Below are 24,372 nucleotides of genomic sequence, written 5' to 3' on the forward strand. Positions count from 1 at the left end.
AAGAAGAAAAAAAAAAAAAAAAGAACTAGAGACCAAACCCAGTGAAAGAAGAACAACAACAAAAAAAAAAAAAAAAAAGAACTGAAGACCGAACCCAATGAAAGAAGAAAAAAAAAAAAAAAAAGGAAGAATTGAAGACCGAACCAGGAGAAGAAAGGGAAAAAAAAAAAAAGTAGATTGGTCAAAAGTTGCGGCTAAGTTATGACTAGTGGGTTCCATGTGTGTTTAATTACAAAAATGTCATTGAGTTATGAGTTATGGAAACTGAAAACAGCCAAAATGTGTTTTCAGTTTCCATAACTCATAACTCAAAAATCAAAGAATTGAGTGAGGGAAACAGAGTTATAGAAATAGAGTTATCATATAACCAAACGGACTTCTAGTTATGGGTCCCACCATTTTTGGGTTATGAGTTATGAAAACAGAAAATTGAATTATGGAAACAAGCCATCCAAACAGCCTCTTAAGCATCCATTAACTCAAACCATTCATTCCTTCAATAGATTTTGTGAAAAACATGAGTTTTGAGAAATGGGTTAACTTAAGCCAAAATGAAAGTGAGACCCACACATCTATTGAAGCATGCCCATGTTAGGTCGTGTTCTCTTCTGCAAGGATGCTTAATATACAAGTACATTTTGTTAATTGCTTGTTTGCTTGCTAAGCAGCCTAAGCTGGCCCAACCCGCTTTGCTAAAATTTTAATTAGGCTGAATTGGCCACAGAGTTTGGGTTCCTTTTGGGTTTGATAAATAGTGGGCTTTGAACCTGTTTAAGTGAGTAAGGCCGTGACCTTCATATCTTGACAGTTGCAGAACTTGGGCCGATGGCAAAATACAATAGGATTATCAAATGTATTTGCCATGGTAGACTTTTTAATAATTAAAATGAGCATGGCGAACCTTTTAATTATTAGAGATGGACATTTTGTTTTGTGGCAAATTTGCTGGTTCGTGCTCTAAAGGAGGACATCTCACTGGGTTGAACATGTCATTTTTGTTTTGTTTTGCTTTGCTTTACTGTATCTTTAATGTAGACCCCCAAAAAAAAAATATTATTAGAGTCAATAAATATTTTCGTTCCCTCAATTGTCAGTTGGAGTTTATATTATTCACTTGTTTCGCTCAAATCTTCCAATTGATTGTTGCAATTTACATGACACTGTTTATGACGTGACACATTCTCTAATCGACAAGGCATTAATGGGAAGCAGAAATGGCATCAAATTGTGATATCCAAATGACTTTTATACGTGACCTGCACATATTAATGGCCCTTGCTTGTGCAATGTTATGTTAGTCTCTAGTAATGCCATTTATGCATTGTCATATATAGCAAACAAGTCAGGTCAAGAGTTTGGATTTGATTCGGTCGGATACGGATTAAATCAAATTTAAATAAATGAGTTACAAAACCAGAGCCTATCATCCATACAACCTGATATGATTCACATTTTTTCCTCAAAAAAAAAAAAAAAAAATGAAAAAAAAGAAGAAGAAGAAGAAGAAGATATGATTCACATTTTTTATATATAAAAAAGAAATTAAACAATTTTTTTTCTTCATATCAATACATAAAAGAACAAAGAAATGAAAATACTAAAAGAAAATTTTTAAGTAATACATAAATTCTTAAATTTACGATCCAAAATTCACTAGTCTAATAATTCAAAAAAAGAAAAGAAAAAAAGTGGATGTCATAGACCCAAATATCAATCTCAAGTGCACTTGTCATATAAAAACATGAATAAAAGTTAAATCAACTACATAAATAACTAAATATTGGAGTTTTAAAAATAAAACATAACAAATTAGGTATATAAAAAAAAAGTAATTAACAAAATTGATGCACATAATCGAATAAATTATAGGCACATTTTTTAACAAAATAAGGGGGTCAAAATGGGGCATCAAAAAATATAACTATGTGTTTTAAATAACCAAACTGAATATAAATTTATATCTATATTTTTATGAGGAAGAAACATGTTTATATATATATTTTGTAGGTGGGTTTTTTGTTAATTGACTGAGGCTTGTTCTGCTATGCCTAGGCCTGTTCTGTTGTGGGTCAGAAAGTTAGGCCTATCCCAATATTCTAGCAGGACTGTGCTATAGGCCAGTCTGTGCATAAGCCTAGCATCCAAGAGCAGAGACAACAAAGACAAACGAATACATATGCACTTTACTCTGCAGACATTAGCACACGTTTTATGGACTTAAGAGTAAATGCCTTACAATAGGAAGTTTTAGTTTTAGCAAACAAACTACTTACAGTAGGAACATTCAGTTATGGGAACAACTAATACAACAAATATAATAAAGGTGCTATAGCAAAGCAACTAACACTGCAAATATAATAAAGATACAATGACAGACAATTGATTTAACAAAATATAATAAAGATTTTGCGATTAAACAATTGATACGGAAAATATAATGAATTTCCAGTGGGTAAAGTTATTATGTGCAAGAGTTTGTATTATGAGTGAGATGTTGAATCCTCCCGCAGGAAGTTAACCAAAGAGAACTCGAACCCCAACTTGAACAATCTTACTGTTGGACTATGCCATTAAAGTTGTACATTCTGGGGAATGGGCTTGGATGATTACTTGTTGCTGCTTCTAGGATTTCAAATAGTAGGTTTGCCTAAGAGGGAGGGAAAAGATATCCAATTGATGCATGCCTTTCTATCATGCTTACTCTATTTTCTTTTCACTTCGCTCTTTTCTCTTTTGTTATTTTTCTTCCAGTTCTCTCTGTTTTTCCTGATTTCATTCCTTTTTTTTTTTTTTTTTTTTTTTTTTTTTTTTTGTGGCTAGTGTTCCCATTTATACTGGGTTAATCTTATGGGATTTCACTATTTTACCCCTTGGGCTTCACCAACTATTTTTGGTCTGCGGTGGACACCCCTTCAAAGTTGCCCACCAACCCATTGATTGCCTACCCACTACCACTACTGGACATCCCTAGTGTATTATCTTTCTTCCACTACTTATTACATGACAAATTTCCCTTTTGTTTGATCTTGCTATGAGCCTTTCCCCTTCATTTGAATGGATAAGACCTTGGGGTTTCTCACTACCTACCTCTCTGGTATGTATCGAGTGGTCCCAGCTATCTACCACCTCTTTTAGGCAAAATGCCATCCCAGCAAAGCATTTCCCTAAAAGAGGCCTTAGCTAGAAACCAAAAATAGGCTCTTTTCCCCCCTCTGCCAAACCACACCTTTTGAATCTCTTGACCATAGGCTCACCTCCCTTGTATTGGCTGGATACAGATTGGTAGTGCTCTGGCCATTGTGTGCTTGCTCCACTATCCTCTATTTTTGTTTTCTTTCATTGCCACGCCGTTTTTGCCATTGCAGATTGATTTTGTTTTGTTCTGCTGCGTGTCTCTTCTCCCCATGTTTATCCTTGTGGAAGAGGGCATGAGCTTTTGGGTTTGCCTTGTTTCCTTTTGTCCTTTCCTGGGCTTGTGAGTTCGCTTGGCATATATATATATATAGAGAGAGAGAGGTTTAGGTCAAATAATGGGTTTCTTCTTCCATGACCAAACTAAATATACCTTTAATCTATATTTTTGTGAACCCTAGCTAGACATCGTCATTGATAACCCCATGATTGCCGCCACCCCTCTAGCTCTAATTTTCCTCTTTTTCTTTCTTTCTTTTCATTGCCTTCTCTTATTCTGGTTAGATTTATGAATGTTGTTGTTGCCTAGCTAGCTTCAATCTCATCCAATTGCTACCCGTGGACTTCTGAATGGTCTAATGGTCGTTTCGTTTCTCCTCAATCAGCAACATGTTTCTTCCTCCCCCACCAACACGGTCAGGTTAAGGGATCGATAGTTTGAGCCTTAATCCAACTCATGAGCACCCTATCAGTAGGATTCTTAGAAACCAAAACACACAGATCCTATAGTTGTAAGATTCATTTTCCTAATCAAACCAAAATGTGAATGTAATTACATTCCTAAACATCAAGATTTCTAAACATCAAATTTAGAATATGAATGTAGAAAGTATTTTAGATTCTACAAAACCAAATGTCATAAAAAAAAAGTTCATAATTATTAGTGATTTTAAATTTATAGAATAAATTATTTAAAAAATATATTGAGTAATTAACAAAGTTCATCATATATAATATATTAAAGTCAAAGCGCAAGCAAAATCCAAATTAGCTTCTAATTGTAGTCAAATTTTGTGTCAAGTGTCCATTTTAATCTTTTTAATCTTAGTACCAACTAATCCATTCATATTATTCAGTTCGAAAGCCGCGAAGATCACCTCACTCATTTAGGTAAGACCATTTTATCATTACTATTGTTCGATATTCTCATGTGTAAACATAGGTCACAACCTAGCTAAAAATAATGTTAAGAACTAAAAACTAAGAATTATGTTAATGAAATTGGAGCAATCAAGACTCAAGAATGAGAAGTTTGCATGCATCATCTACCAAATAAAATCAAGAATTTTTTTTCATGAGTTGGCAATTTATTTTTTTTAAAAACAGCAATATTAAATATAGATATGAAGGTAATGGTCTATTATATATATGCTATGCAAGATTAAAGGTCAGTATTAATTATTAGAGAGTCAGCGTATCTAAACTTTTAATAGACAGGAATCAAAGAAAGAGAAGAAGGACAGTGGAGGGGTTGGGTGCTCACCTTTCATGAAATGGCATTCTGAATTCTAGTCCAATCATGTAAAAGAAAAGAAGTTTGTATGTGTGAGGAGGGGACGTATTCACTGTCAACAAAAAGGTAAAAAGATTTGTGGGGTTTTGTGTCTTCGATTTAAACACCAGCATGGTGTTCAAAAGAAAATATTCTCAAGGTACAGGACAGGCCTGTTATGTGAAAACAAAACGAAGCACTTAAAAACGGAAAGCGACTATTTGGGTTGTCTCTTTTTTAGTCGGTAGGGATTTTTTTTTTTTTTTTTTTTTTTTTCACTTTTTAAATATTTTTGATAATTTGTCTCTTTATTAGTTGCTGGTAGGGATGTTCATACACAACACTAGAGCCAAGAAAAAACAAATCCTTGTATATCATGACCACTATCTTGAGTATTGACACTTGTCTACAAAGCAGGGAAAGTGAGAAAATATGGAATGTATGTATGTATGTATATATATATACACCATAAAAATAGATTATCTGAGAAAGTTCAAAAAAAAAAAAATTAAGTATATAAATAATCATACGGACTAGTGTGAGAAATTTTTTTATATAATGCTGAATATCCAAAAAAAAATTATACAGACATGTTATGCTTACCAAACCCACAAAAAACAAAATGCAGAATATTCCAAAAAAAAAAAAAATCTCTATAACATATAATTTAGGGAATTTTTGTATTCTATTTCATCTTCATGTGCAATAGCCTCTAATTGTTTGTTTATTTATTTTTAAGAATAACAACCTTTAATTTAAAGTGCCTTTGGATCACTTATAATTAGGGATGGAACCAGAATTTAAACCTAGGGAGGGCCAAGGTATAATTTTTTTTTCCCCCATGAAAATCTAAGCTAGCATATATTTAATATTAACAAAAGAGAGCATAGAAAATTATCGTTTCATAATACCTTAAAACTACATCATCTAAAAAGATAGAACTTGATGTTCTTTAAATCACAAAATCAACTAGGATTTATTGTGCACTAAATTTTGATCACAAAATCAATGAAAATCTCCAAATGAATTAATTATGAGATTTGATCCTATTTGAATAATTATGTTGTTTTGATTACAATTCTAATAGGTTTTTGATTTGTAAGGACATGAGACTTTTTTATTAATGAATAAAGACATGACACTTTATCTTATAAAAACCTAATGTTTCTAATGTTGCATTCCATTATTTGTTTAATATTTTCAGATATTTCATCATTTTCATATCTCATAATTTTATTTAGTAAAAAATTAAATAGAATATTTAGGAAAAAAAAAAGGATAAAAGAAAAGGTATATAGTATTCATAAATTATACTAATGTAGCAGTTCATCGAAAAAACATATACTAATGCAATAATAAATGTGATCGGTTCTACTTCAACAAAAAGCAAATAAATATTTAAATTACTATTTTGTGATTGATAACACATCAGTTTGTAACATTTATTTACTAAAATTTATAGTATTCATAGCGTCACTTTGTATATATAAAAAGACGAAACTTAAATACAATTTTTACTTAGATTATGTCTGTGGTTGTGATAAACCGGGAAGCCCATACCAATGTATATGTTGGGCCACGGGCCCAGCCCAAGGAAGAACTCTTCCTCGGACAGGCCAGGCTGAGGAGAAAGGGGACGGTTAGCCATCTGAAAGTGACACATCAGACCACTCCACGAAAGAGGATAAGTATTAAGAAAGAAAAAGGACAAAGAGAGGTATGAAAATATCTAAGAGAAAACTGCTACCAATACATTAAGTGTTCTGCAACTAACTGAACCCTACTTTCCAGCCTTTACAACCACTTCCAACGACTTTGGGGAAGGGCTGATGGGACAAGTATCAACATTATAAATCTAAATCTACACGTGGATGGTGGAGATGAGAGGAAGATAGTATAAAATGGAGGAGGGCACTAGTAACAAGGGGAGGACGGACAACATATGAAGAATCAACCTCCTTCTCGAACAAAATTCAAGGATGACTCTCCCTAGTAAACTGATATTATCTTTCTCTCTTTATCACTTAGACATGTTGGTCGCTCGTTTGATTCGCTAAGGCCCGAGTTTCCAACACATTCTCTACAAATTAATTGTATTGGGCTCATTGAACCAAGACTCCATAAATTTTGGACTTGGATCCCAAATTATGACTCTACAATGTCCATTAAGTGATTCTAAAAAAAAAGATTATGTCCATTAAGTTCCCTAATATCACAATAATAAATAATAATAAACATATTTCACTCACTCAGTTTAGTTGCTTAGCGCTAATTTATTAACACAAATATTTAATTTCACAAAGGCCGGAGGCCCCAAAAGCCCAAATAAATTAACACTACTTTATTAACACAACACTCAAAATTGGTTAACGCCACTACTATAGCAAGTTTATATTTTCTATTATCGTGCACTTTTGGTGCGGTGGTCATTCCACAAGTATAAATGCTTGTGAAGTGTGAGGGGACAAGGGTCGAAGTTCAAATCTCTAGGAGGGAGTTTCACAAACATATACACTTAGATTAGGTTAGAGTAGAAATTCTATCTTGTATAAAAAAAATTAAAATAAAAAAGTTTATATTTCCTTAAAATTACAAAAAAAAAAAAAAATATATATATATATATATATATATAGCCACACACGTTGCACCCCAACTCACTGAGATTAATTAATGGCCACACACATAATAATCACTTGTGTTGACACTTTGACTTGGTTTATGTTAGTCCACCACCAAGCACAAATTATTATTATTATTTTTTTGGGCTAAACACCAAGTACAAATTATTCACTTGTATTTTTTTTTTTTTGGTTAAACGACGCTTGGAAATTAACTAAAGAACAATAAGTCTATTACAACAAACAAGGCCAGCTTTATCACTAGCCAGCATTTTAGCCACCACATCCCGTGGGTTAAACAAAAAAAGAAAATCTGTTACATCAAGTTCAGCTCCCATCCTTGCTAGTCAGTCAACACTGCCATTTGCTTCCCTGAACACGTGCGCCACCGAGGAGTTAGATAAGGTCTGAATCAGGTGCCTACATTCAGTTAAGAGAGGTTCAAGCATTAGATTGACCACTAAAGGTCTTGAAACAAGCTGAACAATAAACTCAGCATCCATTTCAATACAAATGTTCTGAATCCCCATTTGCTTTGCCATGGTGAGCCCGTCCTTGAGTGCCCAAAGTTCTGCCACAGTGCTCAATGTGCTGCCAAGCTTCCTCGCAAAACCATTTATCCAGCCACCATTGCTACTTCTCAAAACACCACCTCCACCAACCTTGATCGAGTTCCTATGCATAGTCCCATATGTATTAAGCTTCACCCAACCCCTAGGAGGCTTGGTCCATTTCACTTGGACTTGCACTCTACTAGGCTTGTTGGGTTCATTAGGAACAATTGCATAGAACTCCCCTCCCTTTTTTAGACAAAGAGTACTCTCGCCCTCTTCCACTCTCCCAGTCTGAAATATTGTCTTGTTTCTATGCAGTCAAATTGTCCATATTGCTTGAGGAAATAATATTTTCCATGGTACACGGGGTCTCGGGTAAATGATGGAAGTCCCATAAAACTTCTCAAGCCACTCTTCCAAGTTCAATCCAAAAAAATCCTAGTTATTCTCCTCAAATCCCAGGTCCTTCCACACAGCTTTAGCCACCCTATAGTTCCTAAGTGTATGAATGATGGATTCAGTCCCTTCATGGCATAACTCACACGTCGGGTCAAGATTTAACCCTCTTGAACCAAGAACTTCCTTAGTAGGCACGTTGCAATTAGTGCACAGCCATATAAAAAATTTAATTCTAGGGGATGTGTGCGCTTTCCACACCCATTGATGATGACTAGTGTCAAGGTTCAAAAGGTTAAATCCTTTAGCTATGAGATATGCTGATTTGAGGGAAAAGGAACCATCCTTAGAGAATGCCCAAGTAAGAATGTCTTCTTGGGAAGGATTTGCTACAATGGGGATGTCTTTAATCTCTTGTAAGATTCTGTCAGGGAGGTCAAATGAGATACACTCCATACTGGCAATCAAGCTCTTAGCCGAGAGATTGTCTTCCCTATCAGTTAAAGGACTTGCAATCTGTTGCATGAGTGGTCAGGAAAGAAGCCAGAAGTCAGCCCAAGCACTCACACTTTCTCCATTAGCAATAGACCATCTTAATCCTTTGTTAAAACTAACTCCTCCCTTCTTACATGCTTTCCAAATCCGAGATAGAGGTTGCTTTCTAGAGTTCCCCCTCAGGCAATACGGGGTGAGGTATTTGCAAGTGAGCATTTGAGCCCAAGGCATATCCGAACTAGAAGCAATCTGCCAACAAAGTTTCGCCAAAAGAGCTGAATTCCTTGCTTTCATTTCAAAGATCCTGAGACCTCCCAAATTGAGTGGGTTTGTGACCTTATTCCACCCAACAAGATGAATTTTCTTCTTATCCATAGTAGATCCCCAAAGAAAGTCCCTCACCAATTGATTCACCTCCTCACATACCTTGACAGGTAGTTTATGACATTGCATAATATACTCGGGTATGGAGGTCACCGTTACCTTGATGAGCTTAGCCTCCCCACCAGCGAAAGACATTTGGATTTCTAGCCATCCAATTTGGCTTGGACTCTTTCCACAACAAATTGAAATTCATTATGTCTCATTCCCTTGTGGATTATCGGGAATCCAAGATATTTTCTGAGGTAGTGAGTTTCACAAATCCCAGTTAGGTTCACTATCTCCAATTTATCCTCTGTGGTGACATTAGGCAAGAAGAAAATTTTGGATTTCTCCTTGCTGATTTTCAGACCTGAAAACTTGCAAAATTCATCTAAAACCTCAACTACAGCCCCAATATTTCTCTCGTCAGTTTTGGCAAACAAGAGCAGATCATCGGTAAAAAAAAAAAGGGAGAATCCAAAACCACTATGAGATGCCTTAATCTTCTTCTAACTCCCTTCCTTACACTTCAAATTAATTAAGGTACTCAAATACTCCATACAAAGAATGAATATATACGGTGAAATCGGATCCCCTTGCCTTAAACCATAGGATGGGCAAATTTCTCCAATCTAATCCCTATTAAAAAGTAACGTTGCCATGGTAGTAGAGATAAAACTTAGGATAAGTTCCACTGTATCTAAGTGGAATCCCAAACTCACAAGCATACTTCTCACAAAGCTCCATTCTAATCGGTCATAAGTCTTCTCAAGGTTGACTTTGATTATCATGAATCCTTCCTTCCCTTTTTTCTGCTCAATTGTGTAAACTAACTCTTGAGTGATGATGACATTGTCAGTGCCTCTTCTTCCTAAGACAAAGGCTGTTTGGGAAGGGGAAACCAGTGTAGGCATAAGGTGTTTTAGCTGATACACAAGGATCTTAGTCACAATTTTATAAATTGTATTACAAAGGCTGATTGGCCTAAAATGGCTTATGGTTTCCAGACCAAGTTGTTTTGGGATGAGGGCAACCAAGGTCCTATTAAGGTGTTCAGGGATTTTCTTTGTTCTAAAGATTTTTTTGATTTCAAATTTCACGGACTCTCCCACAATCAACCAAAACCTTTGGAAGAATCCGACATGAAGTCCATCCAGCCCCGGAGCTTTAAATGCTTTCATGGACTTTAAAGCAAATAGAATTTCTGCATCAGAAGGGGTTTCAGCCAAGTTACGAGCTTCCAACAGACAAATAGTTCCCCCCAACAAGGATTCAGTCTAGGGTTTTGTGGCACACTTCCTGGTCAATTTTGTACAACCTCTCGAACCCATTAATAAAGATATCTTTCACCCTCTCAATATCTTCTTCCCATTCACCATCTGCTTTCATTATTCGATTAATCCTATTATGGCTCCTACGGATGAGGGTGGATAGGTGGAAAAAGGTGGTGTTTCTCTCCCCTTGGATTAACCAATCAGTTCTCACTTTAATCCCCTATAGCTCTTCTTCCAAAGACATAATTTTTTCAAGCTCCTCAAAGAGCCAAGAATGCATGTTGATCAATCTCTGACTTGGGTTTTGAGCCAAAGCCTTCTCCACCCCTCCTAGTCTTGCCACAAGATTTCTTTTCTTCCAAAAAATGTTTCCAAACTTCTCTCTGTTCCAATTTCTAGCTTTAAGGGTAAAGGTAATGATAGCACTTCTGATGTTTTGTTGATTTCCCTCCCATGCATCTCGGAAAATAGGAGGGAAACTTGCATGGTTAAGCCAACTCGATTGGAACCAAAAAGGCCTTTCACCAATTCTAATAGGAGGGTTATCCAAGGCTAAGAGCAGAGGGCAATGATCTGAGTTAATACGTGCAAGGTGTTTGACAAAGGCCTCAGGGAAGCAAGACTTCCATTTCGGGTTCCCCTAGACCCTGTCCAATCTACCTTGAATTAAACCAGGGAGGTCTTCCTTATTGGTCCAAGTAAACTTAGGACCTATGAACCCCAAGTCAATTAAATTACAGAAATTCATACAACTTGTATATTCCTCAACCCCCCTTTTACAAACCCCATTACCTCTCATTTTTTCATCATCACAAACAACATCATTAAAGTCTCCCATGACTGCCCAAGGGAGGTTATGCCTTTCTGACAAAATTTTTAAATTACCCCACAGTAAACACCTTTCTCTAAACCGTGGACTACCATAAATAGAACTTAAAAGCCAGGGTTGAGCGTGGTAACTAACTTGGACAATGGCATGAATTTCCTGCTCCATAGCCAACATAATGTCCATTGATACAAAATCTAATCGCCATAGGAGCCAAATCCTGCCAACATAGCCTATGGTCTCCGTGGAGTAAGCTCCATCAAAAGGCAGTCTTCTTATGATCTCATCAACCTTAGGACCATCAATTCTGGTCTCTGTAATCATGGTTAGTGCCACTCTACCAGGTCCATCACAGTCTTTCTGAATGTGGGCTTCATTGCCCCTCTACAATTCCAGATTAATATATTCATGATTGGATTGGGGGAAATGCGAGAATCAAAGCACGTGGGGAATGGCTCCTCCCTTATCTCCCTCAACTTCCATGCTTGCCTTAGCTCATTCCTCTCCCTGATTACACTTGGAAAAAGGTTCACGGCGTGCTTCAGAATCCCAAGTTGAGCTTGGTTGCTCAGAATATTTAGTGTACATGCAATGGTCAACATCGAGAATTGGAGGAGTTTGAGCATGGATAAGTTCCCCATTACCACCATCTCTATTGGCCGATCTAGGAGTATTTTCCTTTGTGCAATCACTAGTTCTAGACGAATCTTTTCCAAAGCACTCAGAGATCTTTCGCAGAGGAGCATCCAGGATCACTTCCCTTGCTACGCAGATGAAATGCTTTCTAGAGGCTGAAATTTCGGTTTATCCATGAGGAAGTGCCAATACAGATTTGGTGTAGTGATCCAAGCTTCACCTGTTTCACAGTCTAAGTTTTATACAAAGAAAAAAAAAGTATAGTAGAGAGAGAGAGAGAGAGAGCCAACATACCACCGTTGGGCAACTAATGTTGCAATTAGAGTCAAGAACAACACTGAGTGGTAAGTGGGTAAAAATTGGGGATTTGTGTTTTGTGATTTTAGATTTGTGGTTGTTTTGTGTGTCCTTTTTGTTTAGATTGGATTGTTTCTTAATTTGTTGATAATTTTGGTTTGTTTAAAGGTTATTCTTGTTATTTTTGGGACAATTGGGTTTGTTTAGATTGGAAATGTGATATGTTTTGTGGGTATTTTTGGTTAGGTCCAAAGGTTTTTATTGTTATTCTTGGGACACAAGTAAAAGGGTTGGTCAATTTGTAAATTTTGATAGAGAAGGGGGGCCAATAATATATATTTTGGGAAAATTTTCAATTTTCTGTGTATATATATATACTAAGAAATTAAAATTAAAAAAAAAAAAAAATTTGGGGGGGGGGGGGGGGGGCTCACCACTAACTTAGTTCCATCACTGCCTGTAATCTTATCATGAAAATTCGTGTTTTAAAGAATTCATAAATTTTAAAAAGAAAATGTCATTTAAGCTGCCAACAGCTTTATTTTTCCTATTTTATTATCTATTTAAAAAAAAATATTTCGTAATAATACATATCCTAAAACCTTTATATGTTGAAACCCATCGCATTTCAAATCCTCCTTAATTGTATTTCTTTATTTTGGAGAAGTCGTTAAATTATGTAAATTTTCTCCTCTTAAAGTGTTTTTCTTTTAATTAAGATACTGAAAAGAAAACAAAGCTATATGCTTCCCTACGGCCTCTTTAATCATTTTAGAATTAGAAAGAAAGTCATGGATCCAGAAGGCTTTATAGAGAAGCTATCATAACAGCCAACATGTCTTGCATAATTTACAAATTTCTAATAACTTCTATTCTGAAAAATGACTATTCAATGCAAGAAAATGGTATTTAACAAGAAAATTCATTCTAACTCTAGCTTTTATAAAGAATCTTGGGCTTGCGAGAATTACTCTAAAGTCTAAAATTATGTTTATGTATTTGTAAAATGGAAAAGCTGGGATCAATGAAAAGGGTGTCTTCATTGAAATAGAGTGATCTTTCAGCCATCAGACCGATATATTGCTTAAGATTTATCTATCATTCTTTCGCTTTTCATTTTTGGTAAATAGGTTCTATTATCCCCATCTTTCTCTTTCTATTACTCTTCTTAACAAAGATCTTAAATAGGGCTACAAATGGACATTAGCGGATTTCCATACATTTAGCCTGTTCAAGACTTATATTAGAAGAGAATCACAGCATTAATCATAGTTGATTAGATAGAGGCACGCATATTAGGTATGATTATACATCACGTAGGAAAATAATTCTTGCGATAAGATGGTAACCTGTTAATTATGAGTCACGGGATCATGAAAAAACAATTTGAACTAGAAATTCGGTGATGGTAATAATTATGATAATGATGGTCAGTGATTATAAGACTGCACCGAAATATGAAATGATGTAAATTAGAAATTAAAATGCATGATTTTTTTTTTTTTTTAGGTAAATGAGACATCTTATTTTTCTTTGTTTTGTTTTTTTGTTGGGATTTTTTTTTAAATGTTTTATCTATCTACTTATTTCCTTGACACAATACAACTTATTTTAAGAAGTCTTTTCCTATCTTTTTTTTAAGTAAATTTTGCTATGGCATGTTGATTTAGGGAAAGGAATTAGAGTAAAGGGGAGCACTAGCCAAAAGGCCCAAAACGTTACGAGGGCTTTAAAAATAAAGTATCTTGTAAGGCCTTGAAAAGGTCTAATATTTCAAAATTTAAAGTAATCAGCATGTGAGAAAAGGTGCTAGTGTAAAACCCCAAAAAATGAAAAAGGTTCAAGTGTGAGAAATGGCTTAAGCAGAAAAACACCAAGAAATATTTTCATTGGAAAGCAGTAGTTAATACCAAATAAGATATCGCACTGAGGAATGAAATTCTCAATTAAGATATCAGCATTTTTTACAGGCACAGTGCTATGATTCTCTATTAATAGATCATGAAAATTGTAATGGAATAATTAAGAAGGGATTTTCCAAGGAGGAGAACACTGTTTAGTGTTAAACTACTGCTTGTTTAGCTTCTTCATGAGCCTAACTTTGAAAGCGAGAGAGAGTTTGAACATAAGCCTAGTTAGACCTAGACAGATTCTCCATTTAGCTTCAATTAAATGAGAACTTTAAAATCTGACAAATTGAGTCGTGTAACTCGAAGAAATAAGAAAGAGAAAAAAGTAATGTCATAAATGTACTACGAAAGGACAAAATTAAGGCTACTTTGACTAACAAAGCTGCACCCAGAAAGAGAGGAGGAAAAAAAAAATGAAGAATATAATTAACTAGTTTCCACACAACAAATTTCTATACTAGAATTCTGGTTGTCCTCCCCATATAATCTTCTCTGGCATATGATAAACTTAAGAGACCTGATTAACCATGACCCTACTAGAGTTTTGCAACGTTTGTCCTACCAATAATTATAAGGAGACACAACACACATATATATATTACATATATGAGTTGAATAATTGGACCCATGCACAAACTCCATGAGAGAAAGGTCCACCAAACGAATCAAGTACGTTAGAAGATAACTAATAAGTCAGCACTAATAATCAAAGAAAGTAGTGGAAATTTTTTATTCCATCCATTGCTCATTGCTTAATCTGTACCATGCTCATTATGCTAGATTGACTAGAAGCAGAAGGAAATGCTGGGGCATGGAATTGATGGATATATAGAAGAAAGAGAAAAAGAATATATGATCATACTGCTATTATTCAACTTTGTTTTTGAGCTCCAAGTTGCTTTATAACAACGCCGACCATTTCCAATATTTCCGGCAACTTGACTCCACTACAAAGAAGCATTATATCCATACCTGCTGGACTTGATCGATATCAAAACTCAATTGGAGTAGGAAGGTTGAAGTGTGTTTATACCAAATTTCAAGGAACACGAGTGGATGGGCAAAAGTGAAAAAGAAAAGGGGGAAAAAAAAAAAAAAGGAGATTCTGATCATCATTATGAAAAAACTACAGGAGACTTCCGAAAGGAGAAGTTCGTGTTGATAGGAAACGTTGAGGGAAGTAGGTGTCATAATTTCGCCATGTTAAACTCTTCAAATATAGAAAGCACTCATTGATGTTAATATTCGTCTTGTCTTCAAATTTGGCTTCAATCTTTCTATAGATGTAACTCAATCAGATCTATTTTCTTTTTCTTTTTTTTCTTTTTTTTTTTTTTGGGGGGGGGGGGGGTGTGTGGGGGGTGGGGTGGGGGGACGATGAGCTAGAATTTGCTACTAGTCATAAAATTAATTAAGTCATCATCAAAAGACAAATCTATCCTAGTAGAGTTATGATGGAAGGAACATGGATCGATTCCATATATGGGAAAAGAGTTTTTTAAATAACAGTGATCTTTTTTTATAATTTTATAATCAAAATTATTGGAGACATGATGAGACTTGTCAATTGACTCAAACCAATGTATTTTTGTTTTTGTTTTATTTATTTATTTATTTATTGACTAACATGTATAAAACTTTTTTTTTTTTTTTTGGTATAATAAGTCATAGACCATTGTTATGTCTTATGTCTTATGATGCGGCAGCTATAGAATTTTTTTTTTCTAACTCAGGTAACCATTAAGAAACTTATGGTCCGTTTGGATTGAGGAGAAGGGAAAGGGAGTAGAGTAGAATTAACATAAAATTAGATTATGTTCAGCCAACTCAATTCTACTCTCCTTCACTCCCTCTCCTTTTCCCCTTAATCCAAACAGACCATTAAAGTATACAAAATTTAATAAAAATTGAACTTGAATATATTAACCACAAAGAAAACATGCAAATACATATAGAGAGAGAAAGAGAGAGAGTAAAAATAATAATTGTTATGACTACAAGCTAAGCCGTTGAGGAAAACGTATGGCACAAAAAATTTGAAATAAAATTAAAGATTATTTTTATGGAATGAGTTGAAAGAGTTACTAATCTAAAAGATTTGGGATTTGTTTTTTAAATGAGTTTTGTTGCTTGGGCTATTTTTGCTATCATTTGGGCTAATTTTTATTGTTGTTATTTTATTTTTATTTTTTTTGTTAAGTATTATACTTGGGGGCCAAGATTATTTTTATTGGAGAAAATATATAGAGAGAAAAAAAATTTGTTAAATTTTTTTTTTTGAAACTTGTTAAAATTTTTTTATAACCATTAATATGGCAAATTATTAGTGGCAAGTAAAAAAGTAATATCAATAGTGGACCCAAATGAGAATAGATATAAGCTTGTCAACTCAATTGTTATGAAAAATGTGAATTTTTTTTTTGTGTGTATATATATGTAGCATTGCTTTTCTTGTTGAATCCAAATTCTTAGAATTCTTAAATCAAGTGTTCAATATTTATTTTAGGGTAGACAAAACAAGTTAGTGTATAACTGTATATAATTTTGTTTTTTTTTGTTTATTATTATTATTTTTTGCCAATTAGGGTAAAGGTCAAGCCACCACTATTTGTCTTATGCATGTCAATAAGGTGAAAATATTTAGTGAACTTGGTGTTTCACATAAAGGTGGATTTGGCATGTGAATCTCATACACAGAATCCTTTATGTTATAGTGAAATGTAATATAACGAATGTACAGAATAATTTCTTAGAGAAGGTCACTATACATATACAACAACCTTAATTTTGTTCCCTCTAACAATCAACTATTTAAGTTTGTCAAATTAACTCCATCTATTGGAGAAATGATTTTTTTAGCGGTAGTTGAAGTAGCTATTTTATTTTTATTTTCCACAAACTGGAGAAGTTTAAATCGGCTTTTGAAGAAATCTTGATTTCTTTATTTGACAGAAATCCTCAACGATTCAACTTTATCATTCGTTTCCTTTCTAATCTAACTTTTAATTACAATAACTAAAAAAAGAAAAAAAGAAAAAGGAAATTGTAAAATGCAATCCCAAACTGGTTGCAGTCAATAGAAAGTCAGTCATATGGATCTACAGGAGTCTCAAAAGACAAGTTATCATTGTATCAGTGCACGTTTATGTCACCTAACAACAAACACATGTCTGATCAGCATTTAATAATTTTTAGTAACTTCTTTTGAAATGTGACTGATAGAACTCAATGCACTAATATGGCACTAAACAGAAGAAAGATTTATTCTAACCCTAGCAAGAGCTACACTGAAATCAAATATTGGTTCATCCCCCCCATCCCACCCTCTATTATTAATTTGCTTTCTTTACAGCAAATAAAGATCTTAAATAGTGCTCCAAATGGACACTTTTGGCACCGCTCGTAAGTCTAGAATCTTTAACACGCATTGCTTAGTGCTTACTAGAGGGGCAACATACCCACTGTAATCATAGTGGAGAATGTCACGCAAGTTTAAATGTGGTTAGCGCGTTCATCATAAAAAAGAACTATTTTGATTGTCGGTGACGTAAAGATTATTCTTTACCATGGGGTATCATAGTATACTACAAATTAATTTAAATCTCCAATCTCTTTTTGTCATCCAGAAAAATAAAAAATAAAACTAAAATTGCGCTGTTAAATCGCACTTTAATTTTAATTAGGAAAGAAGTGATAGAAATGACAAGGATGACGGTGATAGGAATAAGAGATTTCACCAAATTAAGGAAATGGTGTAAATATAAAATTACTTTAAGCTTTTTGGCACAAAACCATTAATGTCTTGTCATCTTATTAATTTTCATTATATTTTTTAAAATTTTAGACATCTCCTTATACAAAATAAGAAATGTCTATATAATAGAAGGCTGCATCCATTTCAATGACTCAGTTGCTCAATTTAAAAGAGCCCTATCATTTATCCCTACTATTTTGTGTCTAATCCGCAATTTTTATTTTCAAAAGTTGGATTAGAGCTAGATTTATGGGTTCAAAAAGCTATAAAAGTCAGATTTATGTGAATATGGTGATTTCATTTTCAATGAAAAGGATTTAGAATGAGGGGGGGGGGGGGGGGGGTGTGGGGGAGGGAGTGGGGGACTACCAGCCAAATAGTTACGAGGATCACCCTCACGGAAGGTATCTTTAGGGCAGAAAAGAAAAGGTCTAGATATGTAAAAAATATAAAGTAACTACAACATGACAAAAGTATTCAGCCCCAAAAAGGATAGTACATGAAAAAAGTGGCAAAGCAACATCAATTTACTATTATACAAAAGGTTATCTTGTGAGGGCAGGAAAACACCAAGAACGAGACAAAAGATCAGTGACGAGCAAATATAAAAATATTTGAGGGATAAAATTCTTCAGAAATGAAGTGGACACATGGGTTTCCCGTGGCGGTGAATCTTTGCTCTAGGCACGTTGCATCTGCCTAAGTGAGGTGCATGTTGGGCAAATTTCAAATTAGGAAATTCCTTTTTATATTCTTATTATACCTATTCAGTTTGTACATTTCATTTTTTGTGTCTTGCGTCCATATATATTATATTAAAATTTAACTTTTTTCTTTTTTTCTTTCTTTGTCTCTCCTTTCACCGCCGCCTACTCAGCCACCAAACCTAAAAAAGAAGGCGTTGAAATCGTCCCACCCACACTGTCAACTCAAAATCATTTCCAATTGACATCATAGAATAAGATTATAGGGCTGCTTTGGCCACTTCTATCACCCCCCCCCCCCCCCCCCCCCACCGCCATCCATGAATACTGTCATCTGAAGTCAAGACCCAATCATTCACGGAAACCCAACCTGGCCACCAATCTACCACCTAAGCCATCCCAAACTAAAACTTTTTTTTTTTTGGGAAATAATTACAGCATGCTGCTAACCCCGCAGCTCGAATTATTTCCCCTCTAGACCTCCAAGCACTTTGTGCACGAGGAGGTGCCAATTCAGCTACAAGACCTTTGGCCCAAACTAAGACCTAATCATTCACAAATCCCATCCAAGCCAACATCCATGTCGAAAACACATTGAGAGAGAGAGAGAGAGGTTACAATGTTTTTCTTGAAGAGGAAGAAAAATTGGGATCAAAAACCTAAATTAATTTTTTTTAACAAGTACAACATGAAGCCCATGATTCAACCCTTTCTACAAAATCTCAACGATGGCCATCACTTAAAAATTTGGCATCCTTGAAAACACTAGCATCCACGTATTTGACCTCTATCCCTCCCTTTCATCCCCTTTCTCCGAACTCACATCTTTTGAAACCGTCAATGATATCAATGGCCTCTTCTAGTCAGAGTCCATAACTCCTTCTATATCCTCCCAAAACATTGACCATAACCTGAACCTACATTTAGATCTCTCCTTAACTATTGGGGTCCATTTCAATCCCCCTAAACTTCAAAATCAAGTAATGTCTACCCTTAAGTATTAAAAATTAGCAAATTACCCCATGCTATTTAAAAATTTTAATTCAATGGAATTTAGTAATTACCAGAAGTAATTTGCGTATTTCCAAAAGTTCAGAGGGAAAATTGGTCAATTCTAAAGTTTTCGAGGGGATTGCAGTAGACTCAATAGTTAAGGGGGAGGGGGGAAGTGCATTTAACCCAAAAATATGTTATTGCCTAAACGACAATGCTAATTAATTTTTCTTAAACTCTATAATTGGCATGCATTTTGGTCAATATCGTAACAGTATAATGTGAGTGATTTTTGAGATATTTTGGGAAATTTTTAGCTTAAGGCTAATGGTCATAGGCGAAAAATATATATCAATATAATTATTAGGATAAAATACTATTTTGATTCCTAAACTTTACTAAAAGTTTGTTTTTCATCCCTAAGATTTAAAAAATTCATTTTTCGTCCTTAGTGTGCTTTTGGCATCGATTATTTTTGCCAGCTTATTTTACTATTCAGCTTATTTTTACTACTATTTATGGGTCCCACTATACTTTTTGGTACTATTCATGAGTTCCATTGTACTTTTTAGTACTATTCATAGATCTCACTGTACTATTAAAAAGTTAATTTTTAGTCTCTAAACTATTAAAAATGTTTTACTTTCAATCCTTAAACTTTACAAAAAGTTTATTTTTTGTCCTTAAACTATTGATTTTTTTATTTTTATTTTTATCTTCATTATTTTTGTCTCTAAACTATTAAAAATACTCTTTATAAAGTTTATAGATAAAATAAATAAATTTTTAAAGTTTACGGACAAAAAACCAAATTTTGAACAAGTTTAGGGACCAAAATAATATTTTATCCTAATTATAAAATTAAAAAAAGAAAAAGAAAAAGAAAAAGAAAATGTGAAAGCATATAGAAAATTCAACCCTAAAACTTTAAAATATCTTGTCTTCCGTACGGCTATGTTAATTTTACATTACTATTCTCAAGATTTATTAATTTTGGAAAAATAATAATTTTATTAATGTCATTAACTATATCAAATCAAATGCATATCAACTTTGTTGAAACCAAAAATTTATTTTAATTATAGTGTTTTGATCTCAAGTCTTCATACACCTTGAAAGGACTGGTTTATACCTCAAATTGATTACGCAATGGATTTATCAATTTATAACATATTAACCAAACTATGATGATTTAAACCAGAAAATTAGCATGTCATCAAAGTTGTAAAGCAAAAGAATCAAAGCAACAAAAACAAGAGACAACAATGTGGTAACAAAGTGAAAAACAGATGGAGAACCTCTACAAAGGAAAAACTATTGGGAAAAATAATTTACATCTCATGCATATCAAATGAAGTTGTATCACATGTTCTCTTAAAATTGAGTTAGGGTTTATAGAGTACTTACCCTTGATGTAGTAAATTTCAAAACAAAATTGAAATTGTAACAACTTAATCTTGAGAGCTCCTCGATCTTCATCTCAATTACCACATGATTCCTGACTAAGTGGGCTCTCCTTGTCAAGAACAACCCCAACTATGTGTTTTTAGAAAGGTTGAATTTTTTCTTGTTTTCCTCTAGTGCTAGGCATGTAATGCAAAGACTTCTTTTTTTTTCCTCAATTGATTTAATTTCTCTTTATGTATGTATTACAGTAGAGAATAGGAAATGAGCCAGACCAAATGGGCTTTAAAACATGTGGCTTGAGCTGGAACCATAGGGAAAATAAAAACACTAGCTCCAATGGCGCTTGGCCTTCTATCAACTCATTACAGACCCAAAGTTACTATTAACCATAAATTAAAATTACGGTTGCATTCTAGGTTTTTATCAAATTATAAAATTATCCCAAGACTTTATTATATAGCATTTGTGTAATACCCGGAAGAAAAAGAAAAGAAAAAAGACTTTAAAAGGTGGGGTATTTTGGTAATTGGATTTGGAACAAACCCTAATCACTTTTCCCCTTTGCCCTTAATAGTCGTAACTCCCTTCCCCTCTTTTAGTTTTGCCATTACCTCTCTCTCTCTCTCTCTCTCTCTCTCTCTCTCTCTCTCTCTCTCTCTCTCTCTCTCTCTCTCTCTCTCTCTCTCTCTCTCTCTCTCTCTCTCTCTCTCTCTCTCTCTCTCTCTCTCTCTCTCTCTCTCTCTCTCTCTCTCTCTCTCTCTCTCTCTCAAGTCTGAACCCCTGCAAAGGAAATTGGACCACGCCACCACAACTACATTCTCAACACAACAATTCTTTGCCATCCAATTGCTTCAGTAACTCAAACTCGAAATTGGGTCTCCAACAACTCAAGAAACTAGCTTTTCCTAGGGTTTCAACTCTACGCCTTGCCCCCTTACTGACCCTCTGCTCTAGCTTCTTATTCAGAATTGAGAAAGGTTGCATCAATAGTCTTGGCTTGCCCAAGTCTAGGAAATCACCCTAGCCTTTTTCCATTCTAAGCCTTTCTTAACTAATACTATACACACTAAATTTTATTTATGCATTTGAGGGGATAAATTTGGAGGATAACATGTTAATTTTTATGGGGTTTGATATATTGTGTTATTTTTAGATCAATTTGTTGGAAGCCTATATGGGTTCAAGTTAGGGTTGGGAATGGTTCAAGTGAATTACTTGATAATGGAAAAGTTTTGGCTAAATTGGATAAATATTACTACGGTGAAGGGAAGAGGGTCTGGACTAGTTGGAATCTAGGTTGCTTAGTAAAATCAGTTACTCTATTGAATATATTTTGAGTATTCCTTGAATTGAGGTTTCTAGAGAGGAATAAATTAAGTTTAGGTAAATAGGCTTAAATTGGATTAAGTAGTTTTGTCTAAGTCTATGAATTAACTTGTGTATTGGATTGTAATAGGTTGAACTCCTAATTTTAGTGTCCTTTTGGTATGGTTTTTGGAGGTAAGTAACCTTATCCTAATTGGTTTTATTTTGCTTATACTAAATTTTTATTTCAATTGTATTACTAATTCAAAGTAAAGAATAAAGAAGTATCATAAATATGTTTGATAACTGAATATATGATTTTATATATGTATTTGAATGAGATTTTTTTTTTTTTTTTTGGAATTATGATTTGATATATATGATTTTGGACAATCTAACTATGTTTTGACTCTGATACCCAGCCAATGAGAGTTATTTATTGGTACCGAAACTAGTTCTATCTGAGGCATCACAACCTATCGTGTTTCTAGACCCAGCTAATGGGGGATATACATTAGCGCGGAACTATTTTCATCTGAATCTGATGCCCAGTCATGGGGATATAGCATGACTATAGTCATAAAGATTGTTAAGAATATGAATTATGTTTGAGTATTTGAACTATTTTAAGTCCTTGAAATTGCTTATGAGTTTTTGGAACCTATTGTAAATTACAGCTTTGATATATGGAAAACTAATTTTTTTCTAATCCATCTATGGTATATTTGTAAAATTAAAATATTCGATCTATGTACTAATTACTTTACAGATTTATTTGATTGATAGAACTTATTAGGATTTGGGTTACTTATTGAGTTGTCAGCTTACCCCCATTTTCCCCTACAGTTTCAGATTGTGAAGAATAGCAAGTCTTGGGAGTTTTGCTATTGTGTTGTGAGCAAGGAAAGAAGCTTAGTGATTTTAGGATTAGATGGTTTTGTAATAGTCTTATATCTATTGGCCAATTGGCATTATGTACATGAGGTTTGAATTGTGTTTCTTTTGAATTATTGGAGATCTATTCATAAAGAAATTGTTGAGGTATTTTGGATTTATTTTATGTAATTTTTGAGGATAAATTTTAGTTGCTAAGAAGGCCTTACACACTTATAGGGTGCTTACTTGCCGTTGTCAAGTGTCTATCTTTATAGTTGGGTTCAGAGCGTGACAATTTGAGCCCTCCATGAAATCATCCACAATGGAACAAACTCAAAAGTTATTGTCACTTTGTAAAGCACTACATTTAATTCCTTAAGTCCCTAATTTAATCTTTTGATCATTCTTATATTTATGAAATATAAACTTTAGTAACTCTTTACCAAAGTCACCAAACCCAACATTCTAAATAACCAATTCTCATTTAGCTCAAGAGGATGTTTCATATCTCAAAATGAGATTATAGATTTTGTCTTGACTCTTGAGAATGTGTGTTCCCACAACACTACATGTGATTGCCCAATGTACTAAGGCATTGACCATGCAAGATCTCACTCTGGTATACATCAAAGCAACCGACAATTCATGTCTGAGTTCACCATCCTCTCAAGATTAATAGTCTATGCAAATAGCAAGCATGAGATTTATTTGTTCAAGTGATAGTAGTTGGTAGAACAACAATATCAAAGTGGTCAATTTAATGTATTCCAAACACACCACATATCAATCAAAGGTCTCCACTTCCAAAGTCAAGACAAAATATCATAATTGATATGTTATTGTTTGATCGAATGAAATGCTCAATTTTGTTACCAACTACGAACTAAAATTTTTGAGTTAACAAGGAACTTGTGATTTAGATCTTCTATATACAAATCTCATTCTCATACCTAAATCACATACAATGCATCTCATGGACTATAATAAATAATATATATATATATATATATGAGTTGGGTTCAAGTTACACCTGGTGTAACTTTAAGTAATGTTACACCACCCAATAACTTGTTATTTTATTAATATTTTGAAAATCCAACCGTTGAATTACATGTTCTATATGTTCTTAACATGCATGCCAATTTTCATATCAATCGGATGTTATTTACCATTTGATCTATAAACTCATCTTTTATGCATTATTTTAAACTACAAAAATTTGAATTTTAACAATTGATTGATGACATGGCTATTAATCTTTGATCATCTCGAAATTTTGC

At 34.0% G+C, this 24,372-nt stretch overlaps 1 protein-coding gene across 1 annotated transcript; it reads right to left on the minus strand.

Annotated features, from left to right (window-relative positions):
- Nucleotides 1-10,604: 10,604 nt before the first annotated feature.
- On the minus strand, nt 10,605-11,534 carry LOC126696350 (uncharacterized). The gene is made up of 3 exons (XM_050393107.1): nt 11,177-11,534; nt 11,045-11,095; nt 10,605-10,936 (listed from the first exon to the last, which is right to left on the minus strand). The coding sequence occupies exons 1-3, from the start codon at nt 11,532-11,534 to the stop codon at nt 10,605-10,607; spliced, it is 741 nt and encodes a 246-aa protein (XP_050249064.1).
- Nucleotides 11,535-24,372: the final 12,838 nt, after the last annotated feature.

Source organism: Quercus robur, chromosome 8, assembly GCF_932294415.1.
Source record: "Quercus robur chromosome 8, dhQueRobu3.1, whole genome shotgun sequence".
In the NCBI taxonomy this organism is placed as follows: Eukaryota; Viridiplantae; Streptophyta; class Magnoliopsida; order Fagales; family Fagaceae; genus Quercus; species Quercus robur.